Source organism: Suricata suricatta, chromosome 5 (genome assembly GCF_006229205.1).
Source record: "Suricata suricatta isolate VVHF042 chromosome 5, meerkat_22Aug2017_6uvM2_HiC, whole genome shotgun sequence".
In the NCBI taxonomy this organism is placed as follows: domain Eukaryota; kingdom Metazoa; phylum Chordata; class Mammalia; order Carnivora; family Herpestidae; genus Suricata; species Suricata suricatta.
The window spans coordinates 67955239-67981160 of record NC_043704.1 but is presented as its reverse complement, the minus strand read 5'-3'; the positions used below and the strand labels follow the sequence as shown (position 1 = coordinate 67981160).

The window sequence follows — 25922 nt, the reverse complement described above, 5'->3', positions numbered from 1 at the left end:
GGGCACTGCATGACTTCTCAAATCTTGGGATCAACTCTTATGATCAGATTGATATTTCCTGGTCCTGATTTTTGTGCAGCACTTGCTTTTTACCACAGCAGGTGACTGCAGAGATGTGATGTCATCAAAAAGAATGTAGTAGGATCTAATGATGAAACCAGGAACTCTCTTGAACTAGAGGTTCACAAAGTGTCTGACAGATATAGGATATCTCTGTATTTCCCACAGAAATTTAAAATAACCCATGCTGCTCTTGTGAGTTTGCTGTGGGACTCCAGGGAAGCTGGCCTGGAGCAGTTTGGTAGTCGTGGATATCGGGCAACCTATGAAAGGTCACTGTCAGTGGTAGGAACTCTAAAATAAAAGCTGTCTTTGGGCTGCCAGGGTGACTCAGTCCAGTAAGCATCTGACTGAATTTCAGCTCAGGTCTTGATTGCAGGGTTGTGAGTTCAAAGGCTGTCTTTGAAAATTTTGATACCTTTGATATATAAATTGCCGGTCCTTTTATAACAGAGCATATAAATCCAAATTGAGATACTATGACAGATTGTTTTATAGATCAAGAGGGCTCTGTTATTGTTTCTTCCTTTTCTTTCTTAAATTTTTTTTGAAGTTTATTTATTTTGAGAGACAAAGAGTCAGCAGGGGAAGGGCAGAGAGAGAGGGAAAGAGAGACTCCCAAGCAGGCTCGGTGTTGTTAGCACAGAGCTCAATGTGGGGGTCCGAAGTCATAAACCAAGAGATCATAACCTGAGATGAAACCAAGAGTCAGATGCTTAACCGACAGCCACCAAGGCACCCCCTTCCTTTTTTTTTTTTTTTTTTTAAATAAAAGACTGTTTAAGATGCAGATATTTTATTCCACTTGCAAGTAATGGCCACCTACTGGATTATGTGTTTAATTATGGGATTATTTGTTATAAAGGTAGAATATAGGATTCTTTGTTATAAAGGTAGGCTGTAGGACTGTAGGATTATTTGTTGTAACAAGCACTTGTATGGGTAAGAATAAACAAGAATCTTAAGTTGCTCTATTGGGGCCTATTGTCCAATGGCATGTGTGTTTCATGGGGACTCCATTAGAGAAAGGTTCCTTTTGTCTGCATACAATTAAGGCTGCAGCTGGAATTAAGGCTGCTAATCAGTTGACCTTAAAATTGACAGCTTATCCTGAATTATCTGGGTGGGTTCAGTGTAATCACATGGATCCTTAAAAGTGGAGAGCAGAGCGGCAGGTTAGACCTCAGAGGAAGATATGACTTGGAAGAAAGGTGCAGGTAATGCTGTGTGAGGAGCACTTACCCATGGCTGGCTTTAAAGATGGAGGAAAGGAATCCAGGAAGCTGGGTGGCCTCTGGAAGTCAATAAAGGCTAGGAAGTGGATTTTTCCCTTCCCTAGAGGTTGCCCACACTTTAACTTTAGCCTAGTGAGACCCAGGTAGGACTTCTAACTTACAGAAATGTAAGACAATAAATTGGTGTTGTCTCAAACCATATTTGTGGTAATTTGTTACAGTACCCATGGTAAACTAATATAGACCCTCAAATGACAGTATTAATAACAACGTAATAGCAGGCGCCCTGGGTGGCTCAGCTGGTTGAGCATCTGACTATTTCAGCTCAGGTCATAATCACAGGGTCATGGGATCAAGCCCAAAATCAGGTTCTGTGATGAGCATGGAGCCTGCTTAAGATTCTCTCCCTCTCTCTCTCTCTCTCTCTCCCCCCTCCCCCTTGCCCCTCTCTCCTGCTCATGCTCTCTCTAAAATAAAACAAAAATACAATGCAAGAATAACCTATTGTAACCTAATGTAAGAAGAATGAATAAGCTATAGGCGTTGAAAGAATTTTACTGGTGTATACTTCAGAAATCATAGCTTTTTGCCTTTGTTCATTTTCCTTATTGCTTAACAATGTAACGGCTATAAAGAAGATAAAAATCTCTGTATTACGCTCTGATAGAATTTTAAAAGAAATAGGCTTTTCCATGCTCTATGAGTTTAGGCTAAGGATTATATTTTTTTTCCATGTGAAAATACCAATGAAAATATTTTTAGTTATTCTTGAACTCTTTTTAGATGGGAAGCCTGATACCTGGATGTGAGAGACCTTATTGTATATTTATTAGTTTTAGAATTTTCACAGTTTTACAACAATAATTGTTATATTTCCATTATATTTCTAACAAGAAAAATTCCTACTGTCTGGGTTTATATAATTTTGTGAACTGAAAATATCTTTTCAAAGTTCAAAATAGTCTGTGTTCACCTGTGGTTAAAGGCAGGTGTGTGATGCTGTTCAAACAGGTCAGGGTGAACCACGTGGATGACAGTGTAGCCCCAGAAAACAGGAGGAGAAGAATTAGTTTCAGCATGCCCCTGATAAAATCTGCAAACCTGAAAAGAAACAGTGTTCTATTATAATTCTACTTGGATTTTTAAAATACTATTTAAGTCAATGACACACTTTCATAAAACAACAATTTCTTGAAGAAATTTCCAGTTCTTTTTAAAGCAAGTAAAAAAAAATCTTTTAACTGGTACATTTTGCATATATTGTGGCAAATGATTTTTTCTCTTACAAAACATACAAAATGTGATCTCTGTTCAAGATCTATAACTTACAGGATGGCTTCTGTGTTTTTTAAATGCTACTTTTACTTTCTTGATGTATTTCTATAATTTCCAAACATCCTATAATGAGCATATATTATTCTAGTTTTAGAAAACAGGCTAACTTGCTGACATCAACTGGCGAACATGGCTCTCCCAAAATTCAAACTCAGAGAATACAAATGCTTACCCCCAGAGCTGCTGGGGTCCTATATGATCTGGTCTTTGCCTCCGCTCTCCCTCCCTTACTATTGTCCAGTTGGACAGCCCCGTGTCTGGTTCTCATACAAGCTAGGGCTGTTTCCTATAGCAGTATGTATTTTTGGTATTTGTCCTGTGTGCCGGGAATGCTGGCATTCTTCACGGGACTTGCTCCCACTTACTCCGGTCTTTCAGGAGTCAGTTCAGTAAAGCTCTCCCTGCGCATCAAAGAAGCCCTCACACACTATTTTTTTTCACAGCATTTATCTCTACTGGCATTTCTCTTGGTTTTGCACTTATTTTTTGTCTTCCCTATTAGTAAGGTCCATGAGAGCAAGGATGTAGCTCTGGAATAATGACTATGGTCCTACAAAGGTTGTGACTAATGTGTCATAGCATTTTGAGTTCTCAAAATTTGTTTTCTGAATTAAAGTGAAATTAAAAGGCAAACGGTAGAGATGCTTATTGTTTAGTTTGACCCATAACTTTTCCATTTGCCCACTTACTTTTCCTCATCTGCTAATATGTACAGGCACAATCCTCTGGCTGTGCCTGCATACAACGTACTCTGGCCTTCAGAATTGCTCCTGCTGTACAAAAACTGATCCCATCCCAAATAGAACATTTACTGTGTTTTTTCTACTTTGAAGTTTTAAAATTGATTTTAATTTCTATTGCAATTACATTACTGTCCCTCTTAATATTTTCAATACTATCTTTTGTGCTTATTTGACATGATAAGGTTAATCATGTAAGCGTTATCTGGACTAAAATAGCTTCCTGTGACAGCTGATGCCATCTTTTGGTGGAAAAAATGGATGCATCTTTGCCCAGTGACTTAGGTTTGTTCTCAACTATTAAAGTTCACTAGCAGAAAATTCTTATGTACTCTGAAAAACATTCCACAGCTTGAAAGAAATTTCCCTCAAGAAACTCCAAAAACAATTTTCATGCCCACCAAACACTTTTTTTTTTATTTATGTTTTGGCATCCTACAAGAACGTACTTGTCTGATAGGCAAAAGACAAGGTATGAGAGAATAAAATAGTTTTATGGTACAATCAGAACTGAATAAACGTGAACAGTGAGAAAGCTGACAGGGCCAGGTCGCACAACAATAAACTGACCACTGTGATTTGCTATTTTTGTAGACCTAGTCCTTTCAAATGGGCTAATACCATCAAAGTACTATACTTGGTAGTGGCCTTTAGAAACATAATTACCCAAAAAAATCACCCAAACACTAATGTCGATAAGGACATTCTGTTCTAGGGATCCCCAAAATGGTGTTATGAACATAATTTTATAATTGATTCTAGGCCTAGGACATAGCTACAATTGACTTTAGATCCAAGACGAAGGGTAGTATTTTTTAGAACTTGCATTTTCAACAAATTTAAAACAGAAATGTCCTCACTCTCATTTTTCCTGCTGGCTCTATTTCTATATAGATAAAATTGAGGGTTTACAATAAGAAGATAAAGAAAAGGTACATGTGAGATGTCATTTCTGATATATAATAGTTCCCTTTTTGACCTATCTGGTGCTCAGAATAGGATTTGGTAAATGATGACTCACTGTAATTGGCTTGGATATTTAATTAGAAAAATTAGATGTGATTCTGTCAAATGTGACAGGTCAATGTATTTCAGTATTTGTGTAGTGATTTCCTACAAATGCCATCTTCCTATTCCTCTTCTTTAGCTTTTAGATTTTATTCTTATAGTTCCCTAACTTACAAAAACCTCAGCGTGATTTAGAAATCAATGTCAGTTTATTCTTTCATTATCCCAGAAACATTATGCAAACAGTAAGGTCTAGATATATTGTCTTGTGTCAATTATGTTTAAGTATTTAGAAATTGAGGTGATTTACATATCTTATTTGATCTCTCCAAATAGGTAATTAGATTTTTCTCTTTCTGGTAAAGTTGATTGCCTAATTTTGTTTTTGATTAAACAGGGTAAATGATTTGGGAAGCGAATGACTATTATCTCTTTGGAAACACCAAGAGTGGTTATAAGCAGTCACCTGGATGAGTGATATTTCTGTTCTTTCTTTTTTTTTTTTAAGAAAAAATAAGATACTTTCCTTCTTCTGACTCCTAAAAATGTGTTGCCATAATGAGTTAGGATCAAAGGGAGTTTGGTGAAACTGGAAGTCTTTATGGACACTTTTCATCAAAATGGGATAAACATAAAGATGTACCTGCCAAAAGAGACCAAAAATAAATATCTGCTAATCAGATACTCCCTTTTCATGTAAAGTTCCAAAGATGCTCTTACAAATTATTCTTTTCTCTTCTTGATAAATAATCAGTTTGCCTTTATTACTGTATCACCTTTCTTTGGGTTCATTTTGTAGTTGCTATTCTCCAATAATATGGAGACAGGCAGCTTAATTACACTGGAAACACATCTCTATCCTCTGAAAAGAGTTGAGGGCAGACTACTCCTGAGAATGTTTCTTATAGCAGCAAATTCTTATTGCATGTGAATTTTCTTGTAGCCTGAACAAGTGTCCTTTTTGGACTTTTCCCTGTTTTATTTTTCCCTGAATTTTAACACTGATCAAAGGAGCCATTTTTTTTGTTTTCGGTTTGGTCCACTCACATGTTTAACAAAAAACAGCCTCACCTTGCCATTGCTATTCCAACAACACAGCCTCCAACTATGGACCAAAATCCAATCCAGCCAGCATCTACCTGTGGAGCAAGTGGCAGACGCATTTAATATAAGACTAACATGTTGCAATTTAGAAAGCAAGAAAAAAAGATCCTCTCTCAACATATAAATATTATATATTATATACATATTATATACATGTGTATAATTCAATATATAATGAACAGCTAAATGGCAACAAATGTAGAAAATATTATTTAAGAAAATGAATAAAATGAAAGGATCCACATGTGACTAATTAATACAACTTTATCTAATATATCCTTGTTTAACTTTGTATTGGAACATTTAAATCCACAAAATAATCAGTGTCATAAACAAATGTTTTCAAGTATGTACTGCATTGCTAGCATTGTAGTAGAATGCTTAATAGGAAAAGGACAGAAGATGGTCAGTGACCTCAAGAAGTTTAAATAAAACCGATACACAGGAAACTACTAGGAAATAAGTGTTAAAACATCTGGCAATAATTAAAGATGTATCAAGAGGTCACAGAAGAGAGACAGAGTGAGAGCAAGAGCAATGTGGAGGGGAGAACGTAGGGAGACTGCTGAAAAGAGAATTTGAGCTGGGTTTCAAATACAGAGCTCACTACACTCTTGGGAAAGCACTTCCAACCCTGCCATTTACTAGCTTTGACCCTGGACAGATTATGTCTTATCTGTAAAAGGAACTAAAAGGGCTAATCAGCGCACAGGACTTAGATCAGGGGTCAGCAAACAGGAAGTGCCCAACAGAGGTGATCTGTTTTCACTACCTGATGATGCTTCTCCATCTATTCAATGTCTTAACTCTTTCCTCACCTCATGCCCAAACTTTCTCAGAGCAACCTACAAATGCTGCCTAGATTTACCCATCATTCATGTATCTTTAACTCCTGTTATTACTTGGCTTCTGTCCAAATTCATGCTGTAGGTCTCAATTCCCCATTATTAAAATGATAACAGGAGGTTTTTTTCTTTTTTGATACTTAAATAAATTAATATGTGTATAATGTTCAATACATGTTAGAGGTTACCATTGGAATTCCATGTGTCCCTAACAATATCAGTGCACTTTGTCTCCTCTTTCCCTTTCCATGGCCACCAGGCTTCCTTACTACCTTAGTTCTTACTTCTGGACTCATGTAATAGCTTCCTAAATGATCTCCACAATCTATTCTGTCCACTATTGCCAGAATAATTATCCCATCTATTCCACTTTCTTGCTCAGAAATAGTTAACAGCTTTCACTGTGGTTACAGGGTCACGTCCAAACTTGACCTGGCACTGAGAGCTGCCCAAACTAACTTCTACCTTTTATTAGTAGTTTTCATTATACCTGTTTAGCAAAATATGTGATCTTCTACCTGGGCACTTAGCTGGATTATATGGCCCAGGTCCCATTCAATTACATATGACTCGGTGACTAAGTTCCCAATGGAAGTGGGCAGAATTAAGGTGTGCCACCTGTAGGCTAGAATCTGGAGGACAGCTGTATGGCTCCTTCAGGCTTTCTTTCCCTCTTTGACAGCTAGATTTTGAATGTAGTCACCCACCCAACTGATGCATACAACAACACGGTCTTAGAAAACAAGATTGCTGCAAAGTGAAAAGAAGCAACCTAGGTCTCTAAATCAGTGTGAGGAAAAGTTATCTAAACTGTGCGTAATTTTCCTAGGTTATTATGCAAAGAACTGTCCGAGAATGCTACTTAAATGAGATATAAATTTCTTAAGCCCCAGAATTTTGAGATTCTACTTCTCATAGCAGCTTAGCCTACTCTAAGCAATACCATCACTTAACAGTGTTTGGTGTCAGAGCAAAGATAAGCACTCTTTGGAGAAAGAGAACAGCCTGAAGTTAATTCATCTCTACATTTTTTTTTCCGTATTATTGGCATTTGGGGCAAGAGAATTCTCTGTTCTGCATAACTGCCCCTCTCATTGCAGAGCATTCAATATCCACTGTCTAAGGCCCACTTAATGCTATTAGGCCCTCCCAAACATTTCCATGTATCCTTGTTGAGTGGGGGGCTCTGTGTTAGGCTAAGAACCACTGTGCATCTGAATGTACTGATCCTGGTCCTTTTAGGCCATTTGTGCTTTTCTGCTTCCTTTGTTCATGACATTTGCTTTAGTTAATAACATTCTAAGCACTATTTAATTAAAAAATTTTTTCTTAAAAATATTTTTTTGCTATCATTTAATTTTACATTTCATTTCATTTAATACCTGGTGTAATTCTTGGTCTCTCGATCTCTCAGAGTTTATACAGACAGAGATACTTGAAAGGGCTTCTCAGGATTTATAACGTAAAGCATAAGATCTGCAAAATCAGAATCATTTAAATGGGCACTACACTTTTCTTTCTTGGTATTGAACATGCTTGGAATACCTGACACCCAGATAAATAAGTTAGAAAATTAAAGGAAGACCTTCTTCTTCTGGTGAAGGTACACTAGGTAATCTGGATTGAAATATTGGTTGAAAATTAGAGAATCTAGGAGAAAATCTATCTGATGGCATCAGAGGGTCCAGAAGGTAATTCAGAATTATGAAATTATGCAACCATGATGTAAAATGGATAGGAAACCCAGAAAGATAAAGCCTGGTTCTCTTTGGGGTATCTGATTTCAGAAAAGGTAGATAAGGGGCTGACAGTTATCAATAGCCTGCTGACTTAGGAAAGAAAAAACTTATTGAGTGGGTGGCCTTGTAAAAACCCCAGCCTTTAGATGGTAACTTTGAAGAGCTGTATCTAAGAGTACTGTGCTATGGAAATAGAACAGTATTCTGTGGTACTGAAGCCCAGCTTTAAAATCTCAATTCTTGAAGCTGAATTAAATGATCCATACACTTCTGTAAGAGAAAACATAAGTTCTTCCCGGAGTTAAATAACATCACCTTGAAGCTTAAATAATCTCTACAATTTTTATATACTATGTCTGGCACTCAGTCAAAAATAACGGAACATATAAGGACATAAAAAAACATAAATGAATACCACAAATAAAACAAGACCCACAGGGGATCCAGATCAAGGAATGATAAGACTTTAAGCAACTATTTTTAAAAATTTGAAAAAGTAAAAGATCAAGCACTTTACAGAGACTTGGAAACTATAAAAAAGAATCAAATAAAAACTTTATAACTTAAAAATATAGTAACTGAAATTAACAACTCACAGATGTGTTTAACAGAATATTAGAGCTGAAAACTGAAATAGTGAGTTGAAGAAAGGCTAGATAAAATAGCCAATCTGAAGCAGAGAAAGGCAAAAGGATAGAAAATTCAGAACAGAGTAAAAGACATAGGAAATACAGTGTGAAGGTATAACATTAATATAGAGTCTCCAAAGGAAATTAGAGAAAATAGAATTTAAGGGATACTAGCTAAGAATTTTCAGACACTGGGGTGCCTCGGTGGCTCAGTTGGTTAAGTGTCTAACTCTTGATTTTAGCTCAGGTCATGATCTCATGGTTCAAGGGTTTAAGTTCCCACATCAGGCTCTTTCTCTTCCTGTCTCTCTGTCCCTCCCACACCCCTCAAAAAAGAAACTAAAAAAAAGAAAGAAAAAAAGAAATAATTTTCAGACACTGATGACAGACATCAAGTTATAGGTTCAGGAAGTCCTACAAACCTCAAGAAGAATAAATTTCAAAAAAGTCACCACCTAGTTATATCATAGTAAAACTGCTGAAACCAAAGACAAAGAAAAGACCTTAAATGCAGCAAACATTAAACTTAAGAGCTGACTTCTTCGAAGCCAGAAGAAAATGGGATATTTTCAAAGAACCAAAAGATAATAAATGGCAATCATGAATTCTATGTCCCAATAAAAATAATCCTCAAACATGAAGCTGAAATGATGGTATTTTCAGGTGAAAATAAGGAACGAACCCCCTAACAAGAGACTTTGTCGCAAGCAGACCTGCACAAAAATCAGACCACATACATACTAAAAGGTGCTTTATAGACAGAAGAAATGTGATCACAGATAGAAGACTGTAGATAAAGGAAGAGATGAAGAGCAACAAAATGGGGAAATATGAAGGTGAATCTCATTAAATACTATATAAACAATAATAATAATGCCTTGTGCAGTGTAAAACATGATGATAATGCAAAAGAGTATAGAAGGTTAAATAATGTTAAAAGGTTCTATGGATTTTGGGCTATCTTGGAAGAGGTGAAAGTTCTAATCTATAATTGATGTTGATAAATCACAAGAGCATTCTCTACTTTCTAGGGTAACCACTAAATAGTAAAAGAGATTATAACTATCAAGCCTATAGAAGAGGAAGACAAAATAGTGAAAATTACTTAATCCAGAAGAAGGTAAGAAAGAAGAAAAAAGGAAAGACTAGACTGAACAAAATGAAACTAATAATAAGACAGTAGATCTAGACACAAATTTATCAATAATTATATTAAATATAAATGGACTAAATACTATAATTAAAACACAAAGATTATCAAACTGGATTAAATTTTAAAAAAGGATATGCTGCTTATAAGAGGTATACCTAGAGAAAGCCTAAAAGTAAAGAAATATAAAAAGATATAACATATAAACACTAGTCAAGAGAAAGCTGGTGTAACTTATAAGCTTTATGGCAAAAGCATCACTTGATATAAATAACAGTTCATAGAGAAGGAGAGTTAACTTCAATGGTCAAATATTATAATTCTAGATTTACATGCACTTAATTACATAATCTTAAAATATAACACCATATTCAAGAATTATAGAATATAGTTGACCATACACTGGGCCAACAAATTTGAAAATATAGACCACATTTATGCAATTTAGTTACAAATTAAAAAAAAAAAAGAACCAGAGAATCTTCAAGAGTTTATAGATTAAGAAAATGTTCTTCTAAATAACCCATGGTTCAAAGTGAAACAACTATGGAAATTAGAAAACATTTGAAATTGAATAATAATGAAAATCCTGCTTAGCAAAACTTATGGAATAAAGATAAAGCTATATTTAAAAGGAAATACATAGCTTTGAAATGCACACATTAAAAAGAAAACCTAAAAACTAAAGACCTAAGCATTTATATCACAAAGTTAGAGGGGCACTTGGGTGGCTCAATTGGTTAAGTGTTCGACTTCAGCCCAGGTCATGATCTCATGGTTCATGGGTTTAGGCCCCATGTTGGGCTCTGTGCTGACAACCTAGAGCCTGGAGCCTGCTTCAGATTCGGTGTCTCCCTGTCTCTCTGCCCTGCTTACTTTCTCTCTCTCTCTCTAAAATAAACAAAAACACTTTAAAAAAATTAAAGAAAATGTTAGAATAAGAAGAGCAAAATACCTTCCCTCAAAAAAAAAAAACAGAATAGAAAAACATAAAGATATAAAATCAGAAGTTGATGAAATAGAAAAGGATTCATGGATTCATTAACGAGACACTGATGAAATTATCAAAGGAAAAAAATGAGAAAGAAGATACATAGATAATCAGTAGCTAGAATGACACAATGTCTTATCCTGGAGACCTAATAAAATCATCAGATGATACTCTGAAGAACTTCTTACCAATAAATTTGATAAGTGAGATGACACGAACAAATTTTTTAAAAGTACTATTAAAATTGATGTATGAATAAATGGGAAATCAGAGTCATGGTATAATTACTGAATAAACTGAACCTATATTAACAACTCTTTTACAAGAAGGCTAACTGGTTATATCAATAAATTCTACCAAATATTTAGGGAAAAAACAAAGTCCCAAACCACCAAGATTACACAAACTCTTCTGATAACTGAGGGGGAAAAAATGCTTCCTTATTTGTTTTTGGAGACTGGTAAAAACCTTGCTACTAAAATTTAAAGGATAGGAAAAGAAAAGAAAACTAGAGTCCAATCTCATACATGAGCATAAATGTAAACAATCCTAAATAAAACATGAACATATGAATCCAGTGATATAGAAAGTATAGTAAGTCCCTGACAAATAGGATTTGGTATAGGAATGCAAGGTGGATTAACATTTAATAATCAATAAATGTAATTTGTCACATTAGAAATTTGAAAGAGAAAAATCATATGATTATTTCAAGTGTTGAATTTTATTAAATGTATTTTTCTCCATCTACTTGTCATCAGTGACAACTGATGAGTGTATGTCTATGTAAAGAGGCCAAAGTATCTGCTGGTGAATTACTACAATAAGTAAGCAAATTTAACAAGGATGTTGGATACAAGGTCATGTATTTCAAATCCTTGCAAAAGTAAACTATACTTCCATACACCAGCCAAGAGAAAATAAAATTTTAAGTAAGCTCTACATCCATTGTGGAACTTGAACTCACAACACTAAGACCAAGAGTCATATGCTCTACTGACTAAGCCAGCCAGGTGTCCCAGAAAAGAAAAAATTTTCAAGATACCAATTACAATAGCTTCAGAAAATATCAAATACCTGGGAATGAATCTAATAAATACATAGAAGATGCCTTTGCAGAAAATTATAAAGCATCACTCAGAGACATCAGGACTTTAGTAAATGTACAGAAATACAATGAACATGGTTTGGAGGGCTCAGTATTATAAAGACGTTACTTTTCAAAGTGATCTCTAGATTCAAAAACTTTGAGTCAAAATCCCAATAAAGGGGCATATTCATTCTATAAAATACCAAAACTTATTATAACACTAAAACACTCGAGACACTTGGGTATTGGCACAAAGACAGGCCAATAGATTAGAAGGGAAAAAATAGTTTAGAAACACATCTGTGCCCATAAGGGCACTTCATTATGACAAAGACGACACTAGAGTACAATGAGAAAAGCATAATCTTTTCAAAAACTGATACCAGGTTAATGGATACCTACATGGGGAAAAAGAGAAGCCTAATCCCTACTTTATAACGAGCACAAAATTCAATTCTAGGTTTAAATGTGACAGAAATAATGATAAAGCTTCTAGAATAGCACGGTCCAACAGTGCTTTCTATGACAGATATGTTCTGTATCTGCACTATCCAAAATATGGCAGCCATGAGTCACAAGTGGTGACTGAGCCCCTGAAAGGTGGCCAGTAGGTGGCCACTGAGGAAGTGGATTTTATTTTTATTTCATCCCAACTCATTTAAATTTCAAATTAAATAGCTATAATTGGTTAGTGGTTACTGTACCAGACAACATAGTTCTACAGATAACTTAGGGGAATATACTCATAAACTCTGAGCAAGCAAAGATTTCTCTTACTCTTTCACTCTTTGCATTATAGTCTCTGATGTCCAACATGGGGGCTCTCTTTGAGTTGGTTTCTATTCAATACATCCTTTTAAAAATATGGGTCAGATTTTCCTATCTATTTTTTTTTTAATAGTATAGTACATGCTGTGGATGACACAATGTAAAGATTCTGGATCTTTTTATCTTTCTCTAAAATGGTTGATTTTTGTATTAGTAGGCAGTTCAAGTAATAACCCGCCACCTTAAACTTCGGTAGGCTTGATTTTGTGTTTTATTAAGGAAGATAAGTAGAAATCTAAAGGTTTCTCAAGATCCCCTCCCTCGGTAGGACTCAATCTCCAAATTGTCTCCTCTGCAGATTTTTTGTCAGGGCTTGTTTTAGGTCTTGTGTATTGTGTGTCTAAGCAGAACAGACCTTAGTTTACCTAGAACATGCTTCTTGATTTTTAATTTTGGCCTAGATTCCGTGTCTTAGCAGAAGCCCAAGGCATTGACAAGGTGTTAATGAGGTATTACCCTTCTGGTTGAGCTAGAATTCTAAGAGCCCAGCACTGCTTACCCTTTACTGTATTCGTTCTGCTTTCAACCTCATAGCAATCTTTCTGTTAAGCCTTTAATAGCTTTGCCTTTTACATGTGCAGTCCATTTCTCAGCCAAGATGTGCTGAGAACCCCACAGTCCTCTGGGAAGCTCCCTTTTGCACAATACTTAAAAATATATTTTAGTACTTAAAAAAAAGTTTATTTATTTTGAGAGAGAGGGAATGTGTGCATGGGAGGGGCAGAAAGAGGGAGAGAGAAGTTCACAAGCAGGCTCCGCACCGTCAGCACGCAGCCTGATGTGGGGCTCAATCCCATGACCGTGAGATCATGACCTGGGCTGAAGTCAAGAGTCGGATGCTTAACAGACTGAGCCACCCAGCCGCCCTGCAGAGCTTTCTTCTTTACGATCAATAAGAAAAAGGCAGCCCAATGGTGGGCAAGAGACTTGAACAGGTGTGTCACAAAAAAGGATATTCAAATATCAAACAAAAAGATACCACTATAACGGCATAAAACTGAACAGCCATTAGCATTTGTAACTTAATATTTTTCAATGTTTATTTTTGAGAGAGAGACAGACAGACAGACAGACAGAACATGAGAGGGGAGGGCTGAGAGAGATGGAGACAAAGAATCTAAAGCAGACTCCAGGCCCCGAGCTGTCAGCACAGTGCTTGATGTGGAGCTCAAACCCACAAACTGTGAGATCATGACCCGAGCCTTAGTCTGATGCTCAACTGACTGAGCCACCCAGGAGGCCAGTATTTCTAACTTTAAAAAGACTTGGGCACCTGGGTGGCTTGGTCAGTTATGCAACGAACTTTGGCTCAGGTCATGATCTCGCATGAGTTTGAGCCTGCACTGGGTTCTCTGCTGTCAGCACAGAGCCCGCTTAGGATTCTCTGTCCCTATTTCTCTCTGTCCTTCCCCCACTCATGCTATCTCTCAAAAATGAACATTAAATAAAAAAGACTAACATTGCCAAGTGTTGGTAAAGATGTGGAGGAATGAAAAATTTCATGTCCTGCTGCTAAAACTATAAACTCTTACAACCACTTTGGGGAAGTCTGGCATCATCTACCAAACCAGGAATATACTATAACCAACAATTCTATTCCGAGCTATATATCCAACAGAAATGTGTATAGAGGTGCATCAAGTAACATGTATGATAATATTCATACAGCATTGTTTATGACTGTGACAGTCAAAAACTGGAAACAATCCAAATGCTCTTCAAAAGTAGAATGGAAAACTGTTGTTCATTCATACAATGGAATATCACACAAATGTGCTAGATTGCTTCCATTTTCCCCTCCCAATCCTTCTACCCTTTTTTACCATGCTATCTGGAAGTAAGGAAAAGGAATACATGGCCTGAATCATACAGGTTACATGGTTATTTTTTTAAAAATGAGGTACCCTTATTCTGAGACAAGGGAGAAAGTGAGAAATTAGATGTCTGCATTAGCTATATTATTTGATGATGGAATTTTAATCTTCTTTATAAAGTATGAAGCAAGATTAGGATGGAGTCAACAAAGGAAGATTTTCCTTCTTTATTTTTCTGTTTATTAGCATCATTAATAATAGCCAAATAAATGTAAACTTCATGGCTGTTAACAAAATCCAGGAAGAAAATCAATATTATTTTTAACTATTTCAAAAGGATTAAAAAAATTTTTTTAAACATTTATTTACTTTTGAGAGAGAAAGAGAGAAACATGAGAGGGGAAAGTAGAGAGAGAGGGAGACATAGAATTCAAAGCAGCCTCCAGGCTCTGAGCTGTCAGCACAGAGCCCAATGAGTTTGGGGCTCAAACTCAGAAACCTTGAGACCATGACCTGAAGCAAAGTCAGAAGCTTAACTGACTGAGCCACCTAGGCGCCCCAAGGATTTAATTAATTTATTTTTTTAAAGTTTATTTATTTATTTTTGAAAGAGAGAGAGAGAGAGAGAGGGAGCAAGCACGAGCCAGGGAGGGACAGAGAGAAGAGAGAGAGACTCCCAAGCAGGTTCCACACTGTCAGTGCAGAGCCCAAAGCAGGGCTTGATCTGATGAACTGTGAAATCATGACCTGAGCCAAGATTAAGGGTCCGACGCTTAACTTACTGAGCCACTCAGGCGCCCTAGAATCTTGCTTTTTCAACAATGCTATCAGATAATGTTTACCCAGGCCTTGACATTTAAACCAAGAACACACAGACAGCATTTAAAATTTAAATGTACTGAAAAATATCTACAACATATAAAGAAAGGAAATACTTACTTGACTGACATGCACTGGTGTTAAAATTAAGTCCAGAACTCCAGACCAGCCAGCAAATACACCAAGTGGTATGGCATATGCTAAAGCAATCATCAAAAATCTCATATTGCTGTAAGTGAGAAAAGAAAGTATTATAGATTCAAAATCTTGAATTTAAGTTTTTTTAAAGCAAGTAGAATTACTTTCTTTATGCCTTTATTTATTTATTTTTGAGAGAGAGAGAGAGAGAGAGAGAGAGAGAGAGAGAGAGAGAGCCAGCCAGCACAAGGTGGGGAGAGAGGCAGACAGAAAAAGAGAATCCTAAACAGGCTCCATGCTTAGCACAGAGTCCAGCGTGGGGCTTGATCCTATGACCCTAGGATCATGACCTGAGCTGAAACCAAGAGTTAGACATTCAGCTGACAGAGCCACCCAGGTGCCCCTGAATTTAAATTCTTACTCATGAAAAATATAAGTCATTTGGAAATTGGAATATCAGAATCAGAAATAGAAAATATTTAGTTTGTTAATAGTTTGTTAATAAGTTCAAAGGTCTTTAAATTTCATTGTTTTCATAAAAATATTTTGTGTTCATATTGTTTAAAATTGTTAAAGTTTATCATATAGATGAGTTACCAACATTATTTCATTGAATGAGCAGGTATAGGCTAAATTACTATTTCTCTATGTAAACTAAGTGGAGGGAAAAACCCCAAAGATTAAAAATACATAATTTGCTACTTTTATTATTTTCAGAGACCTGTTTTAACTTTTGTTTCATTGCTATTAAAGTTTGTTGGGGTACCTGGGTGGCTCGGCAGGGTAAATGTTTGACCTCAGCTCAGATCATGAACTCACAGTTCATGGTTTCAAGCCTCACGTCGGGCTCTGTGCTGACAGCTCAGAGCCTGAAGTCTGCTTTGGGTTCTATGTCTCCCTTTTGTCTCTTTCTCTCAAAAATAAACATTAAAAATTTTTTTAAGTTTGAATTAGTCAAAGATTTTAATAGGCAATACAAAGCAAATGGCTCAAACCAGAAAAGGTACAAAAATATGGGAAAACACGTCCCTCTTACTCCATTCCCCTCTTCCCACAATTGCCAATGTTCTTGCTTTCTTGGACAATTTCTCAGAAACATTTCAAAATATATAAGACTATATATATACATATATATATGTATGTATATATATTATATAAATTTGTATATATACTCATTACATGTTATTTTATACATGTGCATATTAAATATATTCATAATTGTATATGTATTCTTTCCCCAATATTTTTACATAAATGGCACTATATTACAACCATTTGCTGAATTTTATTCTTTTAACTTAATAAGTCTTAGAACTCTTCCATAGTCTGTTGACAGAGCTTCCTTATTCTTTCTTAGAGCTGGGTAGTACTCCATCATGTTCGTATATAATAATTTATTTAACCAGCCCCAAGAGAGAGATATATTTTTATTATATATTGTATATATAAATATATAAATTTATTCCTTTGCTCTTACAGTCATTTCACATCTGCACTAGTACACTTGGAGAAGTGACTACTAGAAGTGCAACTCCCATGTCACAAGAGGATGTGTATTTGTGACTTTACTAGATAATGTCAACTCTCTTCTACAGAGATTGTACTTCTACATTCCTATCAAAAGGACTAAAACAAAAACATAGTGATAACACCAAAATCTGGTGAAGATGCCCCCAAACTAGATAACTTGTATATTGCTTGTGGTAATGAAAAATGGCACAATTACTCTGGAAAATAGCCTGGCAGGTTTTTTAAAAAACTAAATATGCAACTACCATATAATCCAGCAATTACACTCCTGGAAATTTATCCCAGAGAAATTAAAACCTATGTTCATAGCAAAAATCTATATACAAATGTTAGTTTACAATAGCCAAAAAAAACCTCACCCCAAAACAAAAACACCAAAATCAACCCAGATGTCCTTCAACAGGTCAATAGTTACACAAATTAGTATACACCGTGGTATACTACTCAATAATAAAAAGGAGTAACTACTCATACACAAAACATCCTGGATGGCTCTCCAGAGAATTATGGGTTTTTCTTTCAAGTTTTTATTTAAATTCCAGTTAATGTTCAGTTAGTTTCAGGTGTAGAACTTGGTGATTCATCACTTACATACAACACCCAGTGCTCATCACAAGTGTCCTCCTTAATGTCCATCACCCATTTAACCCATCCCCCACCCACCTCCCTTCCAGGAACCCTCAGTTTGTTCTCTATAGTTAAGAGTCTGTTTCCTGGTTTGCTTCTCTCTCTATTTTTTTAAACCAATTTACATAACAAACTGACATTATAGTAATGAAGAGTAGATCAGTGTTTGCCAGGTGTTAAGGAGTAGAATGGTGGGGAAGTAGATATAGCTACTAAAGGACGAGGGAAAAACAAAGGAATCCTTGTGATGATGGAAATGTTCTGTATCTAGACTATCAACAGTTTTGTAAGATGTTGTCATTGGGGGAAGCTGGGTAAAGAGTTCACGTTATCTTTCTGTATTATTTCTTACAACTGCATGTGAATCCATAAGTATCTCAAAAAATTAAAAGTTTAATTTTTAAAATGTAATAAAAATTACATACTATTAACAATAGCTAGAAAAGTCTAAGATCTCTATGGCGGTGGGGGGAGGAGGAGCAACCTTTAATCTAGTTAAAGACATAGAAAATAATCTAAATAGATGGAAAGATGGTCCATACTGTCAATTCACCCCAAATTAATCTATAAATTTAATGAAATCACTATTGAAGTTCCAGATGAATTTTTTAGAAACATAAGAAACATGCTCTAAAGTTTATATGGAAGAATAAAAGTGTTTGGAAAGCTAACTTACCTTTTAAAAAATATGAAAAAGGAAGCCCTTATCCTATCACATATCAAGAGAAACTAGGGCACCTGGGTGGCTCAGTCAAGTAAGCATCTGACTTCAGCACAGATCACGATCTCATGGTTCAGGGGTTCAATTCCCACAGCAGGCTCCATGCTGGCAGCTCAGAGCCTGGAGTCTACTTCAGATTCTGTGTCTCCCTCTCTCTCTGCCCCTCCCCCACTCGCTCTGTCTCCCTCTCTCAAACATTAACAAAAAAAAAAAAGACAAACTGCAAGGATGTAATAAAAAAATAGTATGGGAATGGCTCAAGAACTAGCACAATGGAGGGGAACAGTGAGCTAACAAACTGCTAACAATTATTCAGTAAGTAGTGCTCATTTCTCCTATGGGAAAAAAACTTCCAAACTCTTGTATCATTAGTTAATATCACATACTAAGGTAGATTCTAGGTGAGTCGAATACCCAAATGTTAACGTAAAACCAGAAAATTGATAATTAAGGAGTCCATGGACAAAATTTGTAGGCAGATGACAGAATGGGAATAGATATTTGAAATTTTTTAATATACAAGGAGCTTATATCTAAAATATGTAAATCATTAAGAAAAAGATAGCAAAGCAATTACCATTAGGAAATGGATAGAAGCTATGAAGAGGAATTTATAGATGAAACCCATAAGGCAAGCTATCACTTCATGAGTGTCTCCAACTTATTAATAACCAGAAAATGTAATTAAACCAAAGATATGTTAGTTCATACTTACTAAACTAGCAAAAATTAGGAAGATGAAGCATACCAAGTTTGGTAGGCATGTAGGAAAAGGGGCACTGCTGATGGAGGTATAGAAAAAGGCAGGCATTTTTTAGAATAATCTAGCAATACTTGCCAAATTAAGCTTAAAATATCTCATGATCCAGAAATCTTGCTGTGGGATCTATTTTCCAAAGGAATTCTCACGTCCATGGTGACTCATATTAGAATGTCACCACAGGATTTGTGGTGATAACGAATTGGAGGCAATCTGGACACACAACCAGAGGGGTAGGTAAAATGTGAAGGTTTCATACTACAGAGTCAAAAAAACACTGCAACAGGAATGCATCTTGAAAATGGAGTGCTGGGGCACCTGGGTGGCTCAGTTGGTTAAGTGTCTGACTTCAGCTCAGGTCATGATCTTACGGTTCATGAGTTTGAGCTCTGTATTGGGCTCTGTGCTGACAGCTCAGAGCCTGGAGTCTGCTTCAGATTCTGCCTCCCTCTCTCTCTGCTCATCCCCTGCTCACACTGTCTGTCTCTCTCTCTCTAAAATAAACATCAAAAAATTAGAAAAAAAAAAAAGAAAAGAAAATGGAGCACTAATATCACAAAATGAAAGCTATTCAGACATCATGTGCCTCCTGATGGAAAAAATTAGTCTTGTAAAACCAAAATCATAACATAGCTCTAACAATTTATAGGAAATACAAAGGACAGAGGAACATGGCAGACTATATCACAAAGAGGCAATCAACAAAATCCAGGCCTTGGGATAAAAGAGCTGACTCCTCTATAAATAAATTACAAGGAATAAAAGAGAGATAGAAAGGCATTTGAACCAAGTGCAATGCATGAACCTAATTTGGATTCTTACTCAAATTGTTAAAAAAACATTTTTGAGACAGTTGGAAATTTAAACTTTCATTTGATATTAGTAAACCATTGTTAAAAGAGTCCCCACCTTTCTAACATATTACACACACTGAAATGTTTATGGCTGATTGGCCATCTTGGATTTGCTTCATAATACAAGAAGTGGAGGAGTGGGTAGATTACAGATGAAACAATATTGGATATAAATCAGTTACTGTTCCTGCTGGATTATGGACATATGGGTTATGCTATTCTATTTAACTATTCTACCTGTAACTTCCAAAAATGAAAAGCTATTTTAAAAAACCGTATAGTGTTTAATGAAAAAAAGTCACAGACTGAGATACATAATGTGCCATCATTTAGATAAACACAAGTACTAGAAAACAATACATATATTGCAAAATAAAATAAGTTAATTAAATAAGCAAAAAAAGAAAGATTAAATGGATTTGAGAGGTGGCCTGGGTAGGGGGAGGGAAATGGGAGTGGGAAATATAAATAAATGAACAAATGAATGAATAAATGAATAAATGAGCTCCTGAGCCCTGAAGAAACACATTCAACTCAGCTCTCCACTCTTGAGTCTAAAAGGCAAAGACAATAACCACCATCATCAAACACTAAACTAATATATAAAGGGAGAGGGAGGCTTACTTAGGTTACACAGATTAAACACATAGTAAGACATGGGAATCATGTGGGTAGTAAATAAATAATAGTGGTGAAAACTTTGGAGCATAACCAATAATTTTGTTGTTTCCTCAGGCAAGGGAATTAGAATGTAGTTATTCTGATTAATCTAGAAAGTAATGCCATCAGGTGTCCTTTGAAGGGCTAGAGAAAATTACCTTGATAGGCTAGGGGGATGGGGCATGGCAGGTCCAAAGAACTACCCTAGAAAGCTCAAAGGGAGAAGCAGGCAATCCTGCAGAATAAAACAGACAAATAATGGAAGAAACAAAGTAATGTTAGGCATTGGTGAAAAGGGTTTTTTTTTATAGAGAGGAAAGATCTTATACTTTATAGTTTAAATAGAGAATAAAGATCTTGATTGTAGAGTAATTAGAAGCAAACCCAGGGTATACACTGTGGTCACAGTGATAATTTTAGGTTGTTTTTCCTTGTCAGAATAATTTCTCCCTCACTCCTTAGCTTAAAATCCTTTAGTGACCCCTCATTTTCTACAGACTAGTCCAAGTTATTAGTATGGCAGAATACAGCCTAACCTGCCTCTCCAGCTCTATTAACTGCTATCTAACCTCTGGGGTCGCATGGAGAACAATTTAAATAGCATTAAAAGAAAAAACTATCATATTAAGGGTGCCTGGGAGGCTCAGTCAGTTGGGCATCTGACTCTCGGTTTCTGCTTGGGTCATGGTTTTGCAGTTTGTGGGTTCGAGCCCCTTGTCGGGCTCTGCACTGACACTGCAGAGCCTGCTTGGGATTCTCACTCCCTCTCTGTTGCTCCCCTGCTCATACTCTTTCTCAAAATAAACTTAAAATAACTATCATTTTAAACTGTTAACTTACAAATATATGCCACTGATCACCATTCAATTTCACTAATATTTAATTTGCCTATTATATGAAAGGCAATATACTAAACGCTGTAGAGATGTATTTTGTTGTTGTTGTTGTTAAAGTAGGCTCCATGCCCAGCATAGGGCTTGAACTCACAACCCTGAGATCAAGACTTAGATGCTCTACTGACTTAGCCAACCAGGCCCCCTGTAGAGATATGGCTTTTTTTTTTTTTTAAGTTTATTTATTTATCTTGGGAGGGGAGAGAGAGAGAGAGAGAGAGAATATTGGATATTCAGGCTGTGCACTGTCAGCACAGGGCGTGACATGGGGCTCAACCCCACAAACTGGGAGATGATGATTTCACCCAAAGTCAAGAGCCCGGTGATTAACCAACTAAGCCACCCAGGTGCCACTAGTTGTGGTTTTTAAAAACTTTCTATTGTATTACAAAACAAGAAATATATGTTTACTTTGTGATCTATCCACATACACATACATATATTCTGAAACAAAAGTCTCACAAAAAATATGTATCCTTACTACAGGTGATACAATGATATTTCCATTCTAAATTCATTCTACTTTTTATTTTCCTTTTTTATTTAAGGTGGTCAACCAGTATACTAAATTAGTTGGCTGAGAACCAAAGTTTGAAAAACAGTGTTACACAGCCATGCTGTCTAACTTAGTAGCCACAAGCCAGATGTGGCTATTGAACACACGAAATGTGGCAAGTGCAACTGTGCAACTGAATTTTTCATTCTATTTTATCGTAACTAACCTAAACCAAACTTAAGAAACAGGAGCAGTGAAAAGTACTTTCCCATTAAACACAACCTAATTTTTTTTTGGTAGGACTACATTTAACTTTAACTGCTACACTAGGCAAGATTTCTCTTTTTTTAAATTTTTTTATGTTTATTTATTATTGAGACAGAGAGAAACAGAGCATGAGTGGTGAAGGGGCAGAAAGAGAGGGAGACACAGAATCTAAAGCTGGCTCCAGGCTCCAAGCTGTCAGCACAGAGCTGGACGTGGGGCTCAAACCCACAAACCATGAGATCATGACCTGAGCCATAGTCAGATGCTTTAACTGACTGAGCCTCCCAGGTGTCCTGCACCGGATAAGATTTTATTGTAACGTGCGGGTGTAGCATGTGTTGTTTCTAGTATTAGTACCTGTCACTGTTCTTGATGTCAATGAACTGACTCAGTTCTCATTACTTTTGTTCCACATAGACATAACATTGTAATTTGCTTATTTGAATATTTTACAAAGAAAAAAAACAAGTAGAAGAAAGTATGTTGCAAATTTCACAATGAATGGGAACTGCAATCTGTTGTAGCAGAGCAAAATGAATGCCAGTGTAAAAAAAATGTAAAGACCATTTGGGAGCCTGGGTGGCTCAGTCGACTGAGCGTCTGACTTCAGCTCAGGTCATGATCTCATAGTCTGTGAGTTTGAGCCCCATTCAAGCTCTGGGCTGACAGCTTGGAGTTTGGAGCTTGCTTTGGATTCTGTGTCTCCCTCTCTCCCTGCCCCTCGCCTGTTCATGCTCTGTCTCTCTATCTCTCAAAAATAAATAATATTTTTATTTAAAAAAAAACATTAACAAAAATTAAAAAAAAATTAAAGACCATTAGGTGGATAATATTAAGGGACACATTCAACAGATACAGAATAAATTTTCTAGAAGACCTCTTTACATCAGAAATTTATTCAGGAATAAAAACAAATTAGTTGCCCCAAACCAAAATTAAATGTCCAACAAACACTAAAAAACAATTTTTTTAAATTGACTTTAAAACTGACTTATAACTTTGGTCAGTTATAAAATGATTTGGATTCCTGTACAAAAAGAAAACCATTTTTAGATGGAGAGATGGTAAACGAAAGTGTTTTTAGCCATGAGAATTTTGTTAAAAATGATGGAGAAAAAAACTTTTAAATCTATTTTATGGAAGCAAAATATCTTCCATTAAAGGCCCAACAATTGCTTGTATAATATAAGATTTTTCAAATAATATCAAAGATGTGTTGATTCAAATATTAAAATACTGCAAATAGTTGTTTTGAACTTTAGAGAAGTAGTGCAATGTGCGAGACTGCTCAACGAGAACTGTTTCAATTGTCGAGTTAATGAAATTTCAATGCAGACTAAGCATTTCTAGTGAAAATTTAGCATCTGACTTGTGATATGCTTTAAGTTTAAAAGTATATACCTGGATTTCAAAACTTTGGTTTGAATAAAAGAATATAAAATATCTCAATAACACTGAATATTTATTACATATTAAAACAGTACTTCTGATATACTGGGTTAAATAAAATATGCTATTAAAATTAATTTTACTGTTTTTTTTTTTTTACTTTTTTTAAATGAGGCTATTAGAAAATTTAAAATTACATATATGGCTCGTATTACATTCCTATGAGACAATATTACTAAAGCGGCTATGACGACATATTGGCCACAAGGAATGTACCTTTGGTAGGAAGGTAAAAAATATTAAGTTTTAAAAGTACGATCCCAGTATGAGACGAGTAATTTTAGGTGAAATGTAAATAAACTTTCTATATTTTATTCACTTAGTACTGACTAGTACTTGTTTATTTTAATGTGAATTAAGAAATATATAATGAAAAAAGAATTTAAATATTAGGAAACATATAATAAAGACATAAAATTCATGACTCCACAGATAGTATTGTGTGATGTTTCCTTATAAAAGAAAATTATTTAAATAAAAGTTTTGCTTTTTAAAATATGAAGTAATAATAATAGCATTGGTGGCATGTAGAAAAGGCAAAAATTATAGAGGTTTTCATCAGTATCTTACCGATTATTTGCAACCTGATCAATGGGTTGTTCAAAAATTATGATCTTAAATTACCTTAACTGAATGTGAAATTACCTTGAAGGTGCTAGTCAAAATCTCTCAGTGCCTTGAAGTATATTTACCTTAATAATCTACAAAAGCTCCGCCGATAACTCAGCCGCTGGCTAGCTGCAGCAACACTGGGAGGAAGTGGAGGCCGGGGTGGGAAATAAGCTAGTGTGGCACAAAACAGTAAGCAGACAACGCCAAATTCTGGGGGCAGGGAAGAAAAAAAAGAATATAATGTTATCCAGACAACATAAAAAGTTCAATGTTTCAAGTATTTACTTATCCAACAAATCATCAACTAAGCGCTAGGCATAAAAAGACAAGTGATATATAGTATCTAGCCAGGATAGTTCAGTCTTGTGAAAAAAAAAGATATTAAAAGATATAAATTTAAGCAGGTGAAAAGTCGGGTAAGAAGTCATACTATGGTATATACCATATAGATGAAAAAATTGAGACAGTAAACAAATGTTACTCTGTGGAGAAAACATTAAAAATGAACAGTATTGTACTAGAGGATTTTGAAACAGATCTAGGTTGATTGTCTAATAAGTATTGTACTCAGAAAGAAAGTATATGATACAGAAATTGTAGGAACAGGCTAGGAGAAGGTTTTTTGTTTTTCTTTTTTAGTTTATTTTTTGAGAGAGAGAGAGAGAGAGAGGCAGAGAGAGAAACAAGTGGGGTGGAGCAGAGAGAGAAAATCCCAAGTAGGCTCCGCACCGTCATTGTAGAGCCCAATGCAGGGCTACAACTCCCTAACTGTAGGTCATGCCCTAAGCCAAAGTCAGATTCCTAACTAACAGAGTGACCCAATCAGTTTATTTGGTTATTTGATCAATGACTGGATATTCTTGAGTACAGTTTAGGACAGACTCAATTTATAGGCTGTATGAGGAATTTGAACAAAACAGGAAGGCATCCAAAAATAAGAAACCAAGAAATAGCAAACTTTAATGAATACAAAGGCTAGCTAATTAGAATATTAAGCAATTATTAGTAAAATGAACATCCAAACAATCTTAGTTCAGCCCCATTAACAAGGAAAAGTTCCTTGGAGTCCTGATCATTCCCTCCAGAGTTTTGGCATGTGTAAATCCCAACTTTTGTTGTGTCCAATTTAGTAGAAAAGCACGACTCCAAAAGAAAAGTTAAGAAACTTGGAGTAGAGACCTGCCTATGCCGTTAATTAATGTAATTTGAATGAATTCTTTATTCTTTGTGGTCAAAAGGGGACTGGACTAAGTGATTTCTAGAGGCCTTCCAGTTGGTAATTATGATTCTAGGGCTATTATATTCTGAGCAAAAGGTACAACAGTCCTATGAAAAATTTAACTATAGATGATGTCTTTGTTCTTTGTTAGTCTGAGGAGCAATAAGAAGATAATGAATTGTTTTAATTTACAGATCTTTTAATTAGCAACAGTGAATGAGCATCTACCACCTACTTATTGGCCATTACTATTTCTTCTTCTGGGATTGCTTTGTTCATATTCTACTAGTATTTTTGGCCATCTTTCCA

At 35.6% G+C, this 25922-nt stretch overlaps 1 protein-coding gene across 1 annotated transcript in view; it reads right to left on the bottom strand.

Annotated features, from left to right (window-relative positions):
• Positions 1–25922, bottom strand: part of SLC49A4 (solute carrier family 49 member 4) — an 80779-nt gene that overhangs the window by 21091 nt on the left and 33766 nt on the right. Inside the window, exons 4-7 of the mRNA XM_029939447.1 lie at positions 24475–24604; positions 15508–15616; positions 5450–5517; positions 2269–2396 (exon numbers count right to left, since the gene is read on the bottom strand). Of these exons, the coding sequence (XP_029795307.1) occupies positions 2269–2396; positions 5450–5517; positions 15508–15616; positions 24475–24604 (435 nt within the window). The remainder of the gene's footprint in view (positions 1–2268; positions 2397–5449; positions 5518–15507; positions 15617–24474; positions 24605–25922) is intronic.